We start from the raw sequence: 19,542 nt of genomic DNA on the forward strand, positions 1-19,542 counted from the left end.
GTGCTCTTGAAACATAATCCCCGCTCAAAAAGACGTGAATGTCAGAGTTAATCTAACACAAAAATTGCTCAAAGTATCCCATTTTACTCCAAATGATCGTTATTACATAATAAAAATTGCATGTGCTTTGGAATGAGATGATTTTGAAACAAACATGAGTGAAATTAGAATTTTGAATCTAGGAAGGCAAGATATAAGATTGTTCATGAAACTATTATTGGTGAAATTGAAGGAGAAGTTGGTAATTACGACGAATCTGTTTCATTAGTAGACTCTGTACTATTCGATGGAGGAGGTTGTGAAATAGATATTAAAAAGATCTTACACCAGAGCAAAATTCCAAAGCGAAAAGACTCATCAATAATACAAACACCTATTTTCAACAAACGAAATTGATTTCGAGAAGCGAAATACCCGAATACAAGTTCAAACTTACAGATTACACACCCATTGCTAAGTCACCGTACAGATTACCTATCGCTCAAAGAACAGAAATAGACAGACAAGAGTTATTGATAAAAGCAGAATAGTTTGTGAAACCCAGAGTCATTATGCTTCTCCCGCATTTTTAGTTACTAAAAAAGACGGTGGATTCAGATTGGTTGTAGACTATAAAATGTTGAACGAGAAAATATTACCGATAGATATCCCCTTCCCCTTCTTCAAACAATTTTTGATTCTCTTGACAATTCGGATTACTTTTCCACCCTAGATATCAGACAAGCATTTTTCCAACAGCCATTACGAAGATTGTCGAAAATATGTAGCATTGCAACTCAAAGGGCTGTACACGTTCAAAAGACTACCTTTTGGTCTTAGAACATCTCCAAATGCTTTCAACGAGCAATCAACCAAGTATTCAATGATTTTGTAGAGAGGAGTTTTGATTTACTTGGACGATATCATTAGCTATGGAGAATCATTTGATAAGCAATGTCAACAGCTCGAGAAAACCTTGAAAAGATTGCAAGACGTAGGACTAAAATTGAATACATCTAAATGTCACTTCTTCTACCGAAAATTAAAGTACTTGGACACACTGTCTCAAAGGAAGGGATACAACCCGCTTCCGAAACCTTGGAAGCTATCGAAAAATACCCTATACCCAAAACTGTCAAAGATGTCAGAGCATTTCTTGGTCTTAGTGGATTTTACCGAAAATTCATTCAAAACTACGCTATAATTGCAAGACCCTTAACAATCTGATATCTAAAAATAACGAGAATAAACCAATCACTTGGGAAGAAATCAGCAGAACGCATTCTCGGAAATAAAAAGCAAACTTTTATCACAACCCGTACTTCATCATTTTAATAATGATAAGGAGGTAGTGGTACACACAGATGCTTCTCGAGTTGGAATAGGGGCATTATCTCGCAGCCAGATGACAATGGAAAATTACATCCAGTAGCTTTTGTTTCCAGAAAACTGACAAAACATGAAGAAAATTGGCAGTAGGAGAGATTGAACTTCTATCAATAGTGTATTGTGTAAATTATTTCAGACAATACTTAATTGGCCGATTGTTTACAATCTACACAGATCATGCTAGTTTGCAATACTATAAACCTTGAAAAACCCCAGTATTCGAGTCAGTAAGTTACTTATGAAATTAACGGAGTTCACGTTCGATTTGAAATATAAACCAGGAGCCCAAATGCACGTACCTGATGCCCTGAGTAGATATCCACTAGAGAAGGATATAACTGATCTCACAAGGACGAAAACTACAATATATTCGAAATAGAAGAAATAGACATAAAGACTTTACAGAAAAATGATGAGAGTATAAAAAATATATGATGCAATACGAACCCTAATCATAGTGATACAGCTACGATAGAAAGGCGAGAAAATACACGATCGAAAAAGACATTGTCTATCTGAAGAAATTTGATGGGCATACCAATCAATTGAAACTTCTCGTACCCCGATCTCTTATCAATAAAATCCTTGAAACATTCCATGATGATTCCTTAACAGGTGGACATACCGGCATTTATAAAACCCATGAGAAAATCATCGAATATTATTGGGAAAATATGTATGAAAACATTGCGAATTATGTAAGATCATGTAAAATTGCCAAGAGAGAAAAACCCTACTACGAAGCCTCAAGGTTTCTTATCACCCATCAAGTGTGATAGTAAGCCTTTCTCAAGTATCATGATGGACTACATCGGTCCGTTAGAGAGCTCAATGGGCTATTCATACATTCTAACGATTGTTGACTTAACGACCCGATATATTTTAGCTGAACCTTGTAAACACGCCGACGCAATAATACCACTAATGCTTATGGAAATTAATATACCGATTTGGCGTTCCAAAAAATTCGATCCGATAGAGGTACATTTTGTAAATAAAAAGTCGATGACCTTATGGTTGAGCTTGGAATCAAACACATATTAGGATCATCAAGTCACCACCAAAGTCAAGGTCTGGCCGAAAGAGCCAACCGGACAATTCAAGAGATGCTAACAGCTTACGTAGCCGATAATAGAAATTGTGGGTACAAATGCTGCCGAAAGTTTTATTCGCATACAATACTTCGAAACAATGCTCTTTGAAATATACACCTTTTTTCTTATTGCACGGTTTTGAAGCCACTACTCCTTTAGATTTGAAAATTTTCCCGAAAATGACGACGTCACTTATCATTTAGACGCGAGATTAGCAAATCTTAAAGAAGTGCGAGAACAGATACCATCAATCTTATCAGATGCACAAGAAAAACAGAAATACTATTACGATAAATAGAACATTGCATTTTTGAACCAGGAGATTTAGTTATGGTCCACGATCCTGATGTAAGACAAGGACAGTCTAGGAAATTAGTCAAAAATATTCAGCCCATATGAAGTAGTAAAGAAAGTAACAGATGAAGTCTATGAGATATTTTTCCGCTACGAGGTACTTATAAAAATGTAGCTTTTCATGTAGATAAATTGAAAAAATATTTCATACGAGATCCCATCAATTAAGTGTTTATTGTTTTATTGTCTAACTGTATTCTTTATTCCAGCACTTTTCTTTATGCTAGCAATTACACCTCGCTCATCCTAAATCTTTGCCTTCATTAATTTAAAAGACATAATAATTATTTAAATAAATAAATCATTAATAAAAGACATTGATGAAAGAAATCGAGATAAACATTCATGTTTATTTATTTTCCAAATCATTGAAAAACAATATCATGCTTACAACTGAATTTTTAGAGAATTTTGTTTGCGAGATCAGTATTGACTTGTGAAGCGATCAAATCCATTTTCTCACGACTAGATATCGAGATGATTCTCAAATCACAATAGTATGCATTTTCAATCAATCAAAATATTAATTGGATTTCTACTTCGATGAAACAATGAAATATAATTGAGCTCTGATAGACAATTTTACTAGACATTCTAACGATGATTCATTATTAAAAGATGTGAATTGTTCTCACGTTTTTGTTTATGAATGAATGCTATTTGAAAATCATCAAATACGATTTATGCTTGAATATTATTTTTGACTCGTATGTAATAAAATGTTTCTCTTTTTCAGAAACGGATGATTCTTGATATAATAATTTATTTATTTATAAGATTATTTATGTGAAAACGTATATTTTAATAACAATATTATCTGTATTGATGTTAATGAAATAATCAATTCCAGTAGTGATTACGATTGGAATATAAAAATAGCTATTAATTTGACCATTTACATAATCTATTTGTAGGTTTTTGGGGATTTTACTAGTAATTATTGTTTATAAAATTGATATCTTATACGAACTGTTCATTGATAGATTAATATAGAGTACTAACTGATATAATATTTTTAAATGAATACCATAATACTTTGTTCCTTAGCATTTGTAGAAATATGTTGTACGGTATTGTCTCAAGAAATTTCTCTTTTTCACGGAGCTCTATTTAAAGAAATTCACAATGTAGTATTTTACGAGTCCACAGTTCCAATAACATTCAGTATTCCTAGGTCAAATCCTTTATTTGTTATGAGGAACCTTCTGAGTACTCCTTTAAAAATTGACTCATGTCCTTTCCCTTCCCCATCGGAGTGTGCAGTATTGATCAGATTCATCGAACGGAGCTGCAACTTCTACAACTACAAGACGGCATTTACATTGGCAGCGATGACGACAACACTCCAGCTGAGAGCGAAAATCGACTACCACGCCGCGAACGCTCTATCGATACGATCGGGGCGGTCCTAAACTGGTGTTGCGGAGTAGCTACCGACGAAGAATTGGGCGCATACGTGAAAACCGAAACCGACATCACTTCTCATCTCAGTAATCTTCAAGACTTCGTTCACGCTGAACATGTCGAATTGATAGACAACACACGCAAGATGAACGGCATGGCAGAGAACGTGAAGAAAGTATTGAACAACATGAAGCATGACCTTATTCTTTGGCAAGAATCATTCACCCAACAGAATAAGTTTCAGAAAGGGAATACTAAACCGATGTACTGAAAACACAACTGAGACTACTATTTTCTTGTATATGATGACTCTATCTAACAACTACAATGAAATCGACATGAGATGCTACAATCAACAACTTTCTCATCACGTCATTTCAAAAAAGACCTAAACAATCGACTTCAAGAACTCGAAAAGAAAATAAACAAGAGAAACTTCACCATATCAACAAAAGACAACGATAAAATTCGAAACTTGAACTAACATCCTGCAGAAAATCCGACAACGAACTATTGGTTACCCTCAAAATACCAATAAAGAAAAAATTCAACTATTTCATTATTCCACCTGCAATCTATCCCTTCATTGGAATGGTCATACCTGCCGTTTGACCTCCCAACATCACCTGATACTTAGAGAAGAAAATAAACTGCAAATCCTGTCAGATGACGAAGAAGACGATTGCCAGTTCAAGCAGAAAGGCCTCTGCTTGATTCCGAGGAAAAGATGTCGAACTCCGCCACCCAAGCCACTTGTCTCCACCTTCTAACATCAGAAGCAGACGTATCGGAGCTACGAGAAGTCTGCAAATTTGATTGTAAAGCAACTGACAATCAAACCCTAATCACTCGCCTACGAGAAGACACCTTCCTATTCCACAACACCGGCAAAAAGACGACAATTCGCTGTAAAAACTCAACAACTGAGGTCCAAGCAACAGTCCAGGAACCCTATCACTCCACATCCCTTGCAACTGCGAACTTCAAGACGACAACGGCGACGTACTATAAGCACTCTTTATCCTTGCGACTCCCGTTCCCATCCTTCTCCAGCTATTAATAACTTAATTCCTCACATGTGACAAATTATCTAAATTGAGCATCCCAATTTTTAAACATGAGACTCTGCCCCAGTACTTAAACCTTTCAGAAATCTTAAATGAAAATTGGCACTTGAATTTTTCAAAATTGAAGAGCACAACTCATTCTCAGAAGACATTTTCCATCATGTTGAAATGCCAAATAACTTTGATTTGTTAGGGGTGAACAATAAACTGATCATTAATGATATATATATTTTTATTTTATTGTTTACAAACACTGATAACTGTTTATTCTTGTATTTATGTCTTCAAAATTATATTAGAAGAAAGCAAATCAACTGAGAGTCCCGAAACGTACTCCAATTGTGGACTACCCACAGGATCTTTAAGAATATATTGTGTTTTAGTAAAGTAGTATGTAATGATCATTAAATAAGGGTTAGGATATAGGAAACTATGCAAATAATAATTACTTATTCACTATTATTATATCCATTTACTCTTTATGCTATCGATTCAATATTTTCCCAGATTAGAAGATAAACTATTTCAATTATTTTATTATTATTCTTATTTTCAAGGGTTCCACAATATTATTTTGCTTACTCGAATACTATTCGGACTTGATGTTTAATTTTGCATTATGATTCAATTTTATTACTTTCTAGATTTTGTAGGTTTAATTTTATTCATCATATATCAATTTGATTATTTTTTTCCATTCAATTTTCTTATTCAGATATGAATGTGTTGATTGTTGATTGATGTGATTGATTGTTTGATGATAATGTTTGATTAGTGATGATTAGTTCACTATAATGTAATGTAATATCACTTCATTTAGCTTATGAATTGGCACTCACATAGATTTAAGGTATTCTTTGAAAGTTATGTTACATATAAATATCCAATTAGAATAATATTGTGAATAATAATAATAATATTTTAGCTTGCGGTAATTTTGACTTTAATTTTGAAATATTATTGAAATGTGTAAAAATTAACTTAGAGAGATGCCGTTTTTTCGATAACTTCGGGCCGAAGTTAGGGGGACCCGGGGATGTAATAGAACTACATAATTTTTATTATTTGCCATGAATTTTCACAATGAATAGATAAATTGCTGACGACGGTGAAAATTCATGACAAGTAAAATTATGGAAAAAATGAGAGGCTCTGGCAGTCGGTGGTAAGGACGGGACCTGGAAACATCTACAGCAGATCAACCAGCCCGACTTCTCCCTACTGAGAGGGTCTCCCATTTGGGTAGAGTGAGTGCCAAATTAATTATATTATTTTTATCTGAGGGTATATCTTGTCAATATTATTTGAAATCATATTTTATCTTTTGAAAATGATTCTTTTTAAATTATCAATAAATATTATATTATTCATTCTACATTTAATTATTTACAATTAAAACCTTTCTCATGAGATAAAGAGTAAGATCCAAATTTAACCTCTCGTTAGCCAAGCGATATTTAACCCCTCATTTATTTGATCAGTACATCTTATTTATCAATTATATATAACAGCATTATCTTTTATTAATTTCTGTATCCAACTCCTAGAGAGTTAGGACCTGTAATTCTTGTTGAATACAATCAATATTAATTATTTGTTACAAATTTTAATTACATGATAAATCAAATTAGTTCAACCTTCAATTAATCAATCCATTACAGTTGGTAACAGTAACTGTGGTGCACGTTATAAGAATCTTGAAGTGGTGGACAACAGTAGATGACAGCACACAACACACAGCCATTCAAACCACATACTACATTCTTTTTATTTATTAAAAATAAAATTACACAGATATACATTTGATGCATTTCAGGGAATTTTACCCATAATTACCCACTTTTCATATTCAATGGTAACTGTAGGAAAAACTTAATGTGAAATACGTGCGCAAAGTTCCTCTGCTGCACTCAACAAACCATTCCGCCCTCGCCTACGGCTCGGGCGTAAACGTTTCTTTCGGTGCAGCAAACTGTCACTTTGCGCACTAGTTGCACAAATAACTATATTATATCAAAATTAGGAATCTTAATGTCTTTTCATATAATAACTTGATAGTTTGGCTTCATTTTCCAACTTTCAAATGAAGAGCCAGCCGGAATGGTGATTTCTTGTGGAGTGGAGTCGAGGGGATAGGTTGTTGTGACCGTAGACGACTACTTGACACCTCGCGACAGGGTGTCCCCCCGACTAGTTGTCACCTCCTCAGAAAGGAGACAAGTAGACGGGCAAGTTTTAAAAGGGGACAAGTAGTCGGGGTGGCACCTAGTCGCGTACTCCTTTGAACCAACCCCTTAGCGGGTAGGGGACTTTTGATTTATGTTTAGCTCCCTACTTTCCTAACAGAACTGCGGGGTGAAATTTTTTTTCCAAACTATTCTTTCCAAAAACCTTTGTTGATTGGACTAAATCAATTATAGATACTCAAGTTTTATTGCACTCAAAACGGTTAATTCTACTGTAATAAAATATGTGATATGATGATTGACAGTACCTAATTAAATTAGTTTACTGATAATCCTTATTCTATTAAAACTCATTTATAATCGCATAATTAATTCACCGAGGAGCATCACAACCAATAAGTAAGTTCAATTTTGTAAATTGAAAATCTATGAATGAAGTGATGAAGAAAACAACTTGGCACTCGGAAAAAAGGAAGAATTGTTCTACTCAGTAGAGGTTGAACAGATTCAATCATTCAAAAACTATTACACCAGATTATGCTTTTTCGAATTTCCTACAAAAGCGATAAATGATCATATATTATCACAAATTCCTAATGGTGCAGGTTCTAAATGTCGGTGAACAATCTACAAATTATATTTAATTTAATAAATTTGAGAAATTCTTTAATATCAAGATTTATAAAATGAGAACCAACCAATCGAGAATTATAATATTTTTATTGATTGTACAAAAAAGCTCCAAATTAGAAACTTACTGCAAATCATAGAATTGAACTAAATTAACAATTATACTCAATTCATTAAAATATAATAACAGATGTCATGAGCTTGAAAAAGTAACCAGAGAACAGGGAGACCTGACCATCCTTGCAAATAACTTGCAGATTATCTCCCTACTAAAAAAGAATTTCATTGAAACTTACTTCATTAATAACTGTGAATATTTTGAGGTACAAAATGTAATATCTCAGGGGATAAATTTAACTAGTAAAACTAAAAAAATAAATAGACAAACCACAAAAGTAGTAAGGGTTAGATATTTTGATATTTGATTCGGTGACTTAAAAAACTCCATAATATACTTAGATTGTGATGCGAAAGGTTACATTATAAGTTGCCTAATATCGTATTTTCGGTACTAATACTCATACAAGTAAATAAAATTAATAATATTGCTATGCTTTTAATATCATATAGAGCAATGGAGACAATTAAATATGAATTTATCCAGCAATCCAAAAAGGCCACAATTCATTTTATTTGTAGGGAATGCAAATGGCGGATAATATCAAAAACGCTTGCTACACTACGACTCTCAAGACACTCAAAGTAAATTTATTTCTATCGAATAAAATAGCTTCAATAATGTGATTAGTTGAGACAGAACCGTTAAGGTGATTTCAGATAGTAAAAGGGATAAAGTCACATCACTTTGGAATGAATGCTCAATTTCTGCGTTTGAAAGAAGAAATCCTTTCTGACAGACCTTTGGGATGATCACTAAATCGTGAATAATAATAATATCGTCCTTGTTGAATTGAAGAGCTATAATAAAAAAACACAATGTCGAACCTAATCGTGGAAACACATAATAGAATGTCTTTCGAAGACCATAGTATCGCGGTCGGCTGAGAGTGTTCACTCGAGGTCGGGCAGATCGTCGTCCGAGTCTGGCTCCTCCACGTCCAGGTCGTCTAACGACTCCTTGCCCATGCCTGCGCCGCCGCCCAGTCCACCCATCGATCGCACCATCTACGCAATGATTACAGTATTACATTCAATACTAAGGCCCGGTTGCACAACAGCCGGTTAAATTTTAACCGTGATTAATATTTTACGAGAACCAATTAGAGAACGCGGTTTTTATAAGACGGCTTCTCTGATTGGTTCTCGTGGAATTAATCACGGTTAAAATTTTGTTGTGCAACCAGCACTAAGAGTTTAAAGTGAATCTTTGGCACTACTACCGCGGCTCAAATCACACCACTCTAGTCGCGAGTACCAGTTTTTCAGACCTTCCAACTTTTCTTATTCAACAAGGCTTATTTCAATCAATTAATTTCAATTACATAAAATGATAAATTTCACCACTTTTCAACAAATTTCAACGAGTTCTCGTTCATATTCACGCTATTTCACTTCAAATCCTAACCTCACTTTTTGAACATATAGGATAGTCGCACGTCTCTCACCGACTCGACAGGCTGGTCGCCAAGAGAAGTGAGACTTGAGTATCCTACATGTACAATAAAGTGAAGTTATGAAGTGAAATAGATTGAATATAAACGAGAAAACGCTCGATTTTTTTAAAAAAGTAGTAGCATTTCTTATGCTATAGGCCTACCATTAAAAAAGGTTAATTAAAATAAAGCCTTTAATTAGACAATTTTAAATAAGTCATATAAATGTACTCGCGACTGGAGTCATACAATTTGAGTCGCGGTAGTGTGAGTACAGACTTTCTGTAGTTGGAAATTATCTACTAATACTAGATATATATCATTTCCAGTTAATAATTACTACAAACAACGAGTTGACAACGTGATCTAAATTCATCAAGGTCATAACTGTCAGCTGCGGCATGCAATGCAATATACACAGACGCAGCACTCAGCAATGTAAAGTCGTTTCGGAAAAAAATAATTGACATTACTTTCGGAACAGTCCCTGTACAAGATTGAATTGGCCTATAGTGAGGCCCACGTTATAATGACAGTATTTGATCAACTTTGGTTTTGCTATCCTTGTCTATTATTCGACAAAGCCGGTGGTACTATCCTTTTCTAGGTCCACAACGATGCCAATTATGTTTTTGACAGTGTAGAAATATAATTATTGCAGAAAATCGGCATCGCTATTCTCCTATCTTTATCCACTGCCATTATAACGTGGACCTCACTATAATAGTGTTACATAAGACATAACTGATATTGAATGTACAAGTTAGAGTTAGGTGATTAAAATTTACTTGTGAACTTGTTAAACAGTACAGTAGTTTAAAATACAGCTTTTAAATTGCCCTTTTATCAATCAGACAGGTTCTTTTCAAGATAATTCTAGCATTAAGCTAGAATTCCATTACAGTAAAATGTATTTACGTTGAGTTTCGTATAATTTTCAACCAGTTCGTCTAATAATGAGGGAAGTGGTGGTTAGTTTTAATGTAATAGATGAATATGAGATTAGAAACTTAAATTTGTTACCTCATCAAGGTCATCTGGTTGGCCGCTTCCAAATTCATCATCACTGTCATCCTCATCTTTCCACTTGTCAAAGTCCACTTTCAACCAATGATGCTTCTCCTTTTCTTTCGTCAGATGGGGCCAGTATGGTCCTTCTTCTTTCTTCTTCAAGATGATTTCTATGTTCCTATCTCTAACAAATTTGGCAGATTTCTGGAAAGAAGTTGGAATGATTTAATAATTGAATTTGAATAGATTATACACACTTCCTCATATGAAAAATTATCTTACTAGGAAACCCCCCCGGCTAAAATATTCGCTGAAAGTGGCGCCGATATTCTTTCAGCTCTTCTCTTGGAATATCCGGTTAGAATCGCTCTAAAATATTCCTTGTGACTTTTCCCTCTCGTAGTTATTATTTATTATATCCATAGCATACAAACATGATACAGTATTATAGCATAGAGAAAAGATGGCATAAGAAGATATGCCATGGTATAGGTCGCTTGTGTTTCAAATTCAAGTCGAGATTTTTGTTCCAAGTGAAGCCGATAACTGACGACTACTGTCTATTATTACTGTTTTGTTGGGGACAGAGTGTGAGAACGGCACAGTATGAGAGACTACCAGCGACACATAGCTTTACAAGAAACAACTAACTTACTACGACTATCGGCTAGAGTTAACACAGCAATTTGCAACAAAAACGCCCTATTCCATGACATATCTTCTTATACTATCTTTTCAAGCATTGATTGCAAGATTTCATCGTAGTGTGCTCGTTCGTAATCCTTTTCTACATGAAGTGTTTTTTCAAGTTTTCTTTTGATATGGTGTTTGGAAAACAGGTTTTGAAGAAGAATTGCCATTAAAGAAATGACTGATTTACTTATACTGATATTAAATTCAACATAATATGGTAATTAATATGTGACTTACTATGTAACCAAATACTTTCCAATAACTATCGAAATATTCGAATAGGAAATGTTTATATCTCTCTCATATAGAGATGACTTTTGTACGAGAATTGTGTAAAAAAATAAGGTTCCATACGCTGTACGTTCGACGAAATGCGGCAACACCGCCTTGTGCGCTGGTTTTCCCCTTCTAGATCCCGCCATTGTAGAGATCGCTGCGACGTTCAGTCAATGCCGGGCTGACAGCCATCTGCGATGGAACCTACAATCACCGTCACCACCATGTGCCAAGTTGCAGTAATCCGATTTTTGCACGCTGAAAAGCTACCACTGGTTGATATTCATAGACAGTTGTGTGAAGTTCATGGTGATGAAACGTGGTGTCATTATGTTATACCGAAAAAAACAACAATCGCGACAATGGCGCCATACTGGATCGCCTAAACCGAAGGAATTCAAGCAGACGCTGTCCGCAGGGAAAGTGATGGCTACGATCTTTTGGGACCGTAGGGGCGTCCTGCTTGTTGATTGAATTCCTCGAGGGACCACAATAAATTCAGAAAATTATTGCGAGACCGTGAAAAAACTCAAAAGAAGCATCCAAAATCGCCGGAGAGGAAGATTGACAAAAGGCGTTAGACAGCACCGTAACAATGCGCGCGCCCGCACGCACCAACCAAACCAACGAGTTAATCGACGACAGTTTTGACTGAGATCTTGTTGAACATACTCCCTGGAGAACTGATTTTGCTCCGAATGATTTTCACTTGTTTTCAAAATTAAAGCAACACTTGGGTGGACAACGTTTCAAGACTGATGAAGAATTGCAAGAAGCGGTCACCAAATTCCACCACGGACTGGCGGCGGACTTCTTTGAAGCGAGATTTCAAAAGTGGATTAGTCGTCAACAAAAATGCGTGGAAAAATCTGGAGATTATGTTGAAAATAGATAAAAAAGAAGATTTCCAATGATGTATTTTTCTATTTAAATAAAAAACGCCTTACAACTATAAAATAAGCGAACCTTATATTTTACACAGATCTCACATAAATACAAAAATAGAACCAGAAGATATCATCCATCTTATTTCAAAATAATGTTAATCAGAAATTTGTTGCCTCATAAATACAGAGATAACTGAACAAGTTTGTTCAATTGAAAGATTGTGAGGACCTTTCATCTGAGAAAATATTATACTACATCCGACAAACAAGGAAAAGTTATGTTTCAAACTCCTTGAATAATTACAATAATACTACTTATTATAAGTCAATACAAAATTAGTTCCGACTTGGATGGATATGCAAAGCAGAGAAAAGTAGGGATACAGCGGCGGTGATGTTGCCGTGCTAAAGCGGCCAGCGTTCTCTAATCTACGAGGGCAAATCAAATATGAACGGTAATTTTGCTATTGACTGTACCAAACTTGTTTGGACGTGATGTGGCTGTGTGTGATTGTTGTTTTGCTTAACAGGAGTGAGGAGAACTGCTCGCATCACAGTAGCATTGTGTTCTGCCTTCAGTACAGCCATGACCGAGCAAAAGGTGCATGTGTTGCGCAACACATTGTCATACAATTTTTAACAAACGAAGGTGTTAAGCCGTCGGAAATTTTCACACTCGATTTTGAGACAGAGTAGTGTTTCCAAACTATGCCTGCAAAAGAGTAAAAATTTCCGACGGCTCAACACCTTCATTTGTTAAAAATTTTATGTCTATGCCGTTGCGCAACGGAAGGATGCAACTTTTGCTCGGTCATGGCTGTACTGAAGGCAGAACACAATGCTACTGTGATGCGAGCAGTTCCCCCCACTCCTGTTAATCACACACAGCCACATCACGTCCAAACAAGTTTGGTACAGTCAATAGCAAAATTACCGTTCATATTTGATTTGCCCTCATATCTAATCTAATATAGTGAGTGTTCAACTGCTCTTAATACGCATATGAATTTCCTTTCTGACAGCACTAAGACGACCGAGTCTAATCGACAAATTGGCAACTGCGCTTCTTCCTATGACTCTATTCATCACTGTAATTGGCTGATCTCCCTTCATTTCTCTGCTCCGCATATCCCTCAAAGTCGAAACTAATTTTGTATTGATTACAGTCATGTATTTTGATTCATGAAATAAATCAGATTTATTGACAAATTGTAAAACTGACTCACCTCTGGGTCGATTTCCTTAAACAAATTTATGGTTAACTCGTGAGGTTTCTTTTCGGTTCCACCCACCCCATTAAAAATTACTTTGTCGTTTTCCATCTTTATATCGGGGTTTTTACAATCTTCCAAACAAATAGTCAGGAATACACAATTCGTTCGCTGAGCCCACAGCACGGGCGGAGGTATCGCACTGAAAAGTAAAACATTCAAGTTGATTTTTTTGGTAAACGTCTGAAGAATTAAAATATATCATTTTTCCACTAATTAATGCATTTTTAAGAACTATCTCTTTTCTATAGAGTAAGGAATGTTTAGCTGAGAGCATATAAATGCACATGAACATGTGGAGTGATAAAGAGCCTGTATAATTAGTGTAGTTGGAATGTTTATCTAAATGAATCTGTTCACATTCGAAATCAATAAAGTTATTTCAGTCTAAAGTTGATTTTGATTTGTTTTAAATATTAATACAAAGCATTTGGTTGATAAAATGATATATTATCAAATTAACGAGATGCAAAAACCAGACGCTACATAAGGTACTCTAAAGCTGCGTTTACACCAAAGTTATTAACAAAATTATAATAACTTAATCCTTATAGATTCTATTAGATTGAACGGAACTTGACAAACACATATTATATGTTCATCATGTGTATGATAAGTTAAGTTCAATCTAATAGAGTCTATAAGGATTAAGTTTAAACAATATGTTTATTTTTCCGTCCTTCTAGATTCTATCAGATTAAAACGATCTTCACATACATAATATATATATTCACATCATGTGTATGATAAGTTACCGTATGTCAATCTAATAGAATCTATAAGGACGAAAAAAACATTTTGTTAATAACTTTGGTGTTAACGCAGTTTAATTCAGTTGGAAAACTCAATGTTACTTGACAGTAAACAACCACCTAGCATATGTTTAGGCCAGTTACAAAGCCTGGCTGATTATCATTTTGCGTATATTTTGTGGATAGATCAGAGCTGTCTATATAGTCAGTGTTCCGCTAGAGCACTGACGGTCGGTCGATCTCTGAAAACTGTCTTAGGGCATAAATTATACTGAATCATCTATTATTAGCAGAAGGGACATGTAATTTGACTAAACCTAAAGGAAAGCTTAACATTTTATATAACCGGAAATCATTATTTAATCACTTTATAATTCTTAAATTTAATTATTAACTAAATTTTTTGCTTTGTATTATCCATTTTTTATTTAAAAATGCTCAGATAAGTTGCTTTTTATCAAGAGACAATCTTCATGATCTCTGGACCAGTCTCACTAAATAAATAAACAGATTTTATTGTCGTAGACCAATATAGGTGATTGACAAAGTCATGGTAATACAATTACAAAATAATAACGTCAAAGCAATAGTTTAAAGTCACAAAGTAGAATTACATCAAGTAGAATCGAAAAACTCCGTCAAACCATAGAAAGGTCTCAAAACCAGCCACTCAAAAAGTATTTTTTAAAAAATATTTATATCCAATAGCAAATTATTGTACATTCTCAAGCCTATGCTGTCATAGTGTTTCATACTTATGACAAGACGTTGATATGGAATATCAATGTGGTGTTTTTTTCCTAGTGTCATAAGCACGACTATTGGATCTTTTATTCAAGTTATGGAGATTCTTTCTAGTGTGCATGATTACTTGAAATATATAGAGATTTATGACCATCAATATTTTTGTTTTTTGAAAAGAGGTCGACAGCGATCTAGATACCATGCACCTGTCAATATTCTGATAGCCTTTTTCTGCAAAACAAAGACCTTATTGATGTGGCAGCTGTTTCCATATACTAAAATTCCATATGCAATTATGCTTTGGAAAAAACAAAATATGAGTTTCTCAGGTATTTTCCCGGTACAAGATTCTTCAACTGCCTCAACAAATAGATAACCCTAGATAACCTAGCAGAAACGAAATTTATGTGGGGTTCCCAGGTCAACCTGTGATCAAATATTAAGCCCAAAAACTTCAAACTATTGTTATTGTTGTGTGTGTAATCCCTGATACTAAATGTAACTAGCTGAGTTTTATCCTCGTTCAATTTAAAGCCATTCGCTGTGAACCACTTGGAAGCTTCCGCCAAGGTATCAACTGTCATATTATGTAAAGTGTGTGCATCTGAATGAGAATTAAGAAAAGTGGTGTCATCAGTGCTGTTGATTGTGAGAGGAAGATAATTTATCATCAATACAAAGAGGAGTGGTCGCAATATTGATCCTTGGGGGACGCCGTACTTTACTTTAACAAGATCGGTTGTCTTATTTCCTACACAAAAAACTTGCTGGCGATCGCCAAGGTACGACCTAAAAAGACTAAGGCTCCTTAATGAGCTAATTTGTCAAGCAAAATATCATGTTTCACTCAGTCAAATGCCTTGCTCAGGTCACAGAAGGCGGCCTGAGCAAAGCACCTGTTTTCAAAAGACTCAATTACAAATTTTATTAGTGCATCAAAGGCGTCAGAAGTGGATCTTCTCTTCACAAAACCAAATTTATGCTCCGACAGTAACCCAAGATAACCAAGTATTCATAAACCTGTTTATACATGACAATCTCTAGAACCTTGGAGAAGACAGGTACTATTTGGATGGGTCTATAATTGGAAGGTTCCTCTTTTGAGCCCTTCTTATGAACGGGAACAACTTTTGAGACTTTTAATACATTGGGGAAAACACCCTGTGTAATACACCTGTTTATACAAATGGTCAGTACTGGCACTACAGAATGAGCAATATTTTTGAGAAGACAGCTTGATAAACCATAGAAATCTTCACTCTTCGAAACTTTAAGATTATAAACCACTTAATGGAATAATTATTCAGTTTGTTTGGTTCAGGAGTAGATAAGTTTACAGCATTCTTGTTGGAGGATAAAGTTTTGATAATTTTCCATGCTTTCTTGCATTTGTAATTAGAAATTCAATGATTGATGCGACAGAATCCCTCTTGGCTTCATCTAATGAATTTCTGTACAGTGCTCTGCATCTAAAATTAAGTGTTTTCGAATGTTCGGTTTTTTGAAGTTTTCATGTAAGAGAGTGAGTAGAATCTTAATCTTACTAAGTTCAAGTGTGTACCAGTCAGTCTTACATTTGAAATTATTTCTATTATTAACTTGGGAAACTTTTTTTCTACAGGTCTTTCTAGGGATAGTTAGATTGAAATAATATAAAACTGTATTGAGAAAGGATTCGAACATATCACTTGCATCTGACTTTTCCATGACAGCACAGCAATTCACTAAATTTAGAGACCGATTAAATTGTAGTAATTTATCTTTAGTAATAGGTCTTAAAGTAATAATAACAAAATCGTTAGAACTAGACTCAACAGAACTACAGGGCACACATATCACTAGCTCTTTACTAGCTTTAAAGCTTGCTGAATGTAGATAAGTTTTTCTACTTGTAATCCCCCGTAACACTTCAAGTAAAAAATTAAGGAGGTTAAGGAGGCAAATAGATGTTATCAAGTGATGCCCAATATAAGAAGCTGTACTCAAAGACAAAAGACTAATCTTCCAAAATATTATTGAGCCTTCCTCATGTAGAATAGTGGGAACATAGACCAAGAGTGTCCGATTAAGCCTTCCTCATATAGAATAGTAGAACAAGGACCAAGTGTCCGAGCAAAACACATTAGTTCTTCTGGCGCTCATTACACTAGAGTTGCCATCTACAACTACAGATTCTGGTAGCCGGCTGGGGTCATACTGATGTCTCAGCTTGCTTCAAAGTTGGCCATCAATTGTGGTTGGTATCCAATCTCCCACTGGCAACCCAGAAGATTGCCTAACATAGAAGCCTATTCAAGAGTTATCACAGCTTTTAAGTCTAATAATCATTACATCGGGAGTAAAAGTAAAGTATATTTGTAAAACATTTTGGAGACTTCAAGATTTAGTACAAGTGTAACAGTTCTAGCGATACCTATTTAAAATTTATAGTAGTCACTAGCCGTTAGGCTCGCTTCGCTCGCCATATCCGTCTAGCCAGGGGGCTCCGCCCCGGACTAAACGTCTGGCTAAACGGATATGGCGAGCCTGACGGCTAGTAATATAATATTCCCAGGAATAGCTCTGATTAAAGTAGCAGTGCCCAATCAATTTTTCCGCGATAAATGCATTTCAATCTTCAACTTGGTGCCAACAACAAAGTCAACTCAACTTAATGCCAACCTGACAAAATTATTTAGTTACCAGTTAACAACTGTTTCAAAGAGGTACTCTCTCTAGATTATAGTTTTATATCAATAACATATGGTATGGACATTTTCCAATTATAATTAAGAGAATAAGAACATACATGCTAAAAGACGAACTTTAAACCCTTAAAAACCACCCTTAGAGTTAAAATATTGTCAAAAGATTTCTTAGTGCGCCTCTAAAGGGCCAACTGAACATACCTACCAAATTTGAACGTTTTTGGTCCGGTAGATTTTTAGTTCTGCGAGTGAGTGAGTGAGTCAGGGCCATTTCGCTTATATATATATAATATATATATATATATATATATATTATATATATATATATAGATAGATGAATATCAAAAATATAAAACTGGAATAACTAAATCTAATTTACAAACTAATAACTAGCATAGCTGCCGATCTTTAAACCCTAGCTCTTAGCAACAAAATCAATAGTATCAAAATTAAGGTTTCAAGTATTTCCCAACTAAAAATGAAATAAAATAATGTATTAGAACGTGTTAAGAACGATATAAAAATATCAGTAAGTGACTGATATGAACATAATTATTTTGACTAATTGTGTCAAATTAATTCTAGTCAAAATTACAAAATAATTGAATTGAGACGTAAATAAACGGTATCTAGTTAAATTTCAATTGATCTCGGCAAGCTCTAAAACTAAAGAAAAAAATAGGTACGCACGTGGCGAATGCATGATCAATTTCAAGAATCTAATTTAAAATCCTAAATTTCAAATAAAAATTGGATGAAGTTTAATTTAGAATGGAAAAGAAAATTACACGTTTAATCAGTGAAGAGAAATAAATCTAAGTAACGGTTTGAATTTGCAAAGCACACTAACATTATACGAGAACAAAGAAAATAAACTTGAGACTTACATATTGTGTAGTTGCACCATTATAAAATGTAAAAAGTGAAATTACAATTAACGTAAAGACTAACTTATTATTCAATTATTTTCTCAGAAAAAGAATATAAAATGAACCGATTTCAACAGCAAGGAACACGCTACTGAGGAGGTTGGCTAGTTCGACAGTTTGAAATCAAACTAATAGAGGGTAGGATGCTTATTTATCAATCTCAAGAAATAACATGATTAAATAATGTTATCTGGCACTCTTTATCAAATTATAAAGAAGATTTTAATTATTATTTCGGTAAATCAATATGAGAAGTATCAAATCACAAGATGGCGGCGAATAGTATTGGTAGGAGCGGGTGGATGAAATAACAAAAATTATGTAATTCAAGGTTCTTAGGAATAGTTAAATAAATACGTGTAATACATTTCACAATAAAATTATGTTAGAAACAAAAACAATAGAAATATACTTACTTATTATCGCCTGACATGATTCCGTGAAAACAACAATAATTCCAAAAAACTAAATGCTGAAAGTGCAGGGTTTACCGGCCATTGCCATAATCAGATAATAAAATATCCCTGCTTTGGATATTCATGCTTAGAATTATAATAAGATTCAATCAATATTGATTTATATTTAAATTATCAAAAGATATAATTTAAAATAGTATTTTTCAATTTTGATTGTTTT

At 34.4% G+C, this 19,542-nt stretch overlaps 1 protein-coding gene across 2 annotated transcripts; it reads right to left on the minus strand.

Moving 5' to 3' along the window:
• Positions 1 to 8,070: 8,070 nt before the first annotated feature.
• LOC120356022 (prostaglandin E synthase 3-like) lies at positions 8,071 to 19,542 on the minus strand. 2 transcript variants are annotated; one of them, XM_039444799.1, is made up of 4 exons: positions 19,323 to 19,542; positions 13,750 to 13,936; positions 10,680 to 10,871; positions 8,071 to 9,228 (listed from the first exon to the last, which is right to left on the minus strand). In XM_039444799.1, the coding sequence occupies exons 1-4, from the start codon at positions 19,337 to 19,339 to the stop codon at positions 9,115 to 9,117; spliced, it is 510 nt and encodes a 169-aa protein (XP_039300733.1). In that variant the 5' UTR covers positions 19,340 to 19,542; the 3' UTR covers positions 8,071 to 9,114. The 2 variants fall into 2 exon arrangements, with proteins under 2 accessions (XP_039300733.1, XP_039300732.1); XM_039444798.1 differs by lacking the exon at positions 19,323 to 19,542 and adding an exon at positions 18,865 to 19,308.

Source organism: Nilaparvata lugens, unplaced genomic scaffold, assembly GCF_014356525.2.
Source record: "Nilaparvata lugens isolate BPH unplaced genomic scaffold, ASM1435652v1 scaffold5544, whole genome shotgun sequence".
Taxonomy (NCBI): Eukaryota; Metazoa; Arthropoda; class Insecta; order Hemiptera; family Delphacidae; genus Nilaparvata; species Nilaparvata lugens.

Excerpts from the sequence above, each read along its gene's own strand:
- LOC120356022 (XM_039444798.1), bottom strand. The coding sequence starts at position 18,884 with ATGGTGCAACTACACAATAT. Across the intron at positions 13,937-18,864 it reads ATGGTGCAACTACACAATAT|TGCGATACCTCCGCCCGTGC; the intron begins GTAAGTCTCAAG and ends TTTACTTTTCAG. Across the intron at positions 9,229-10,679 it reads AACCAGATGACCTTGATGAG|ATGGTGCGATCGATGGGTGG; the intron begins GTAACAAATTTA and ends ATCATTGCGTAG.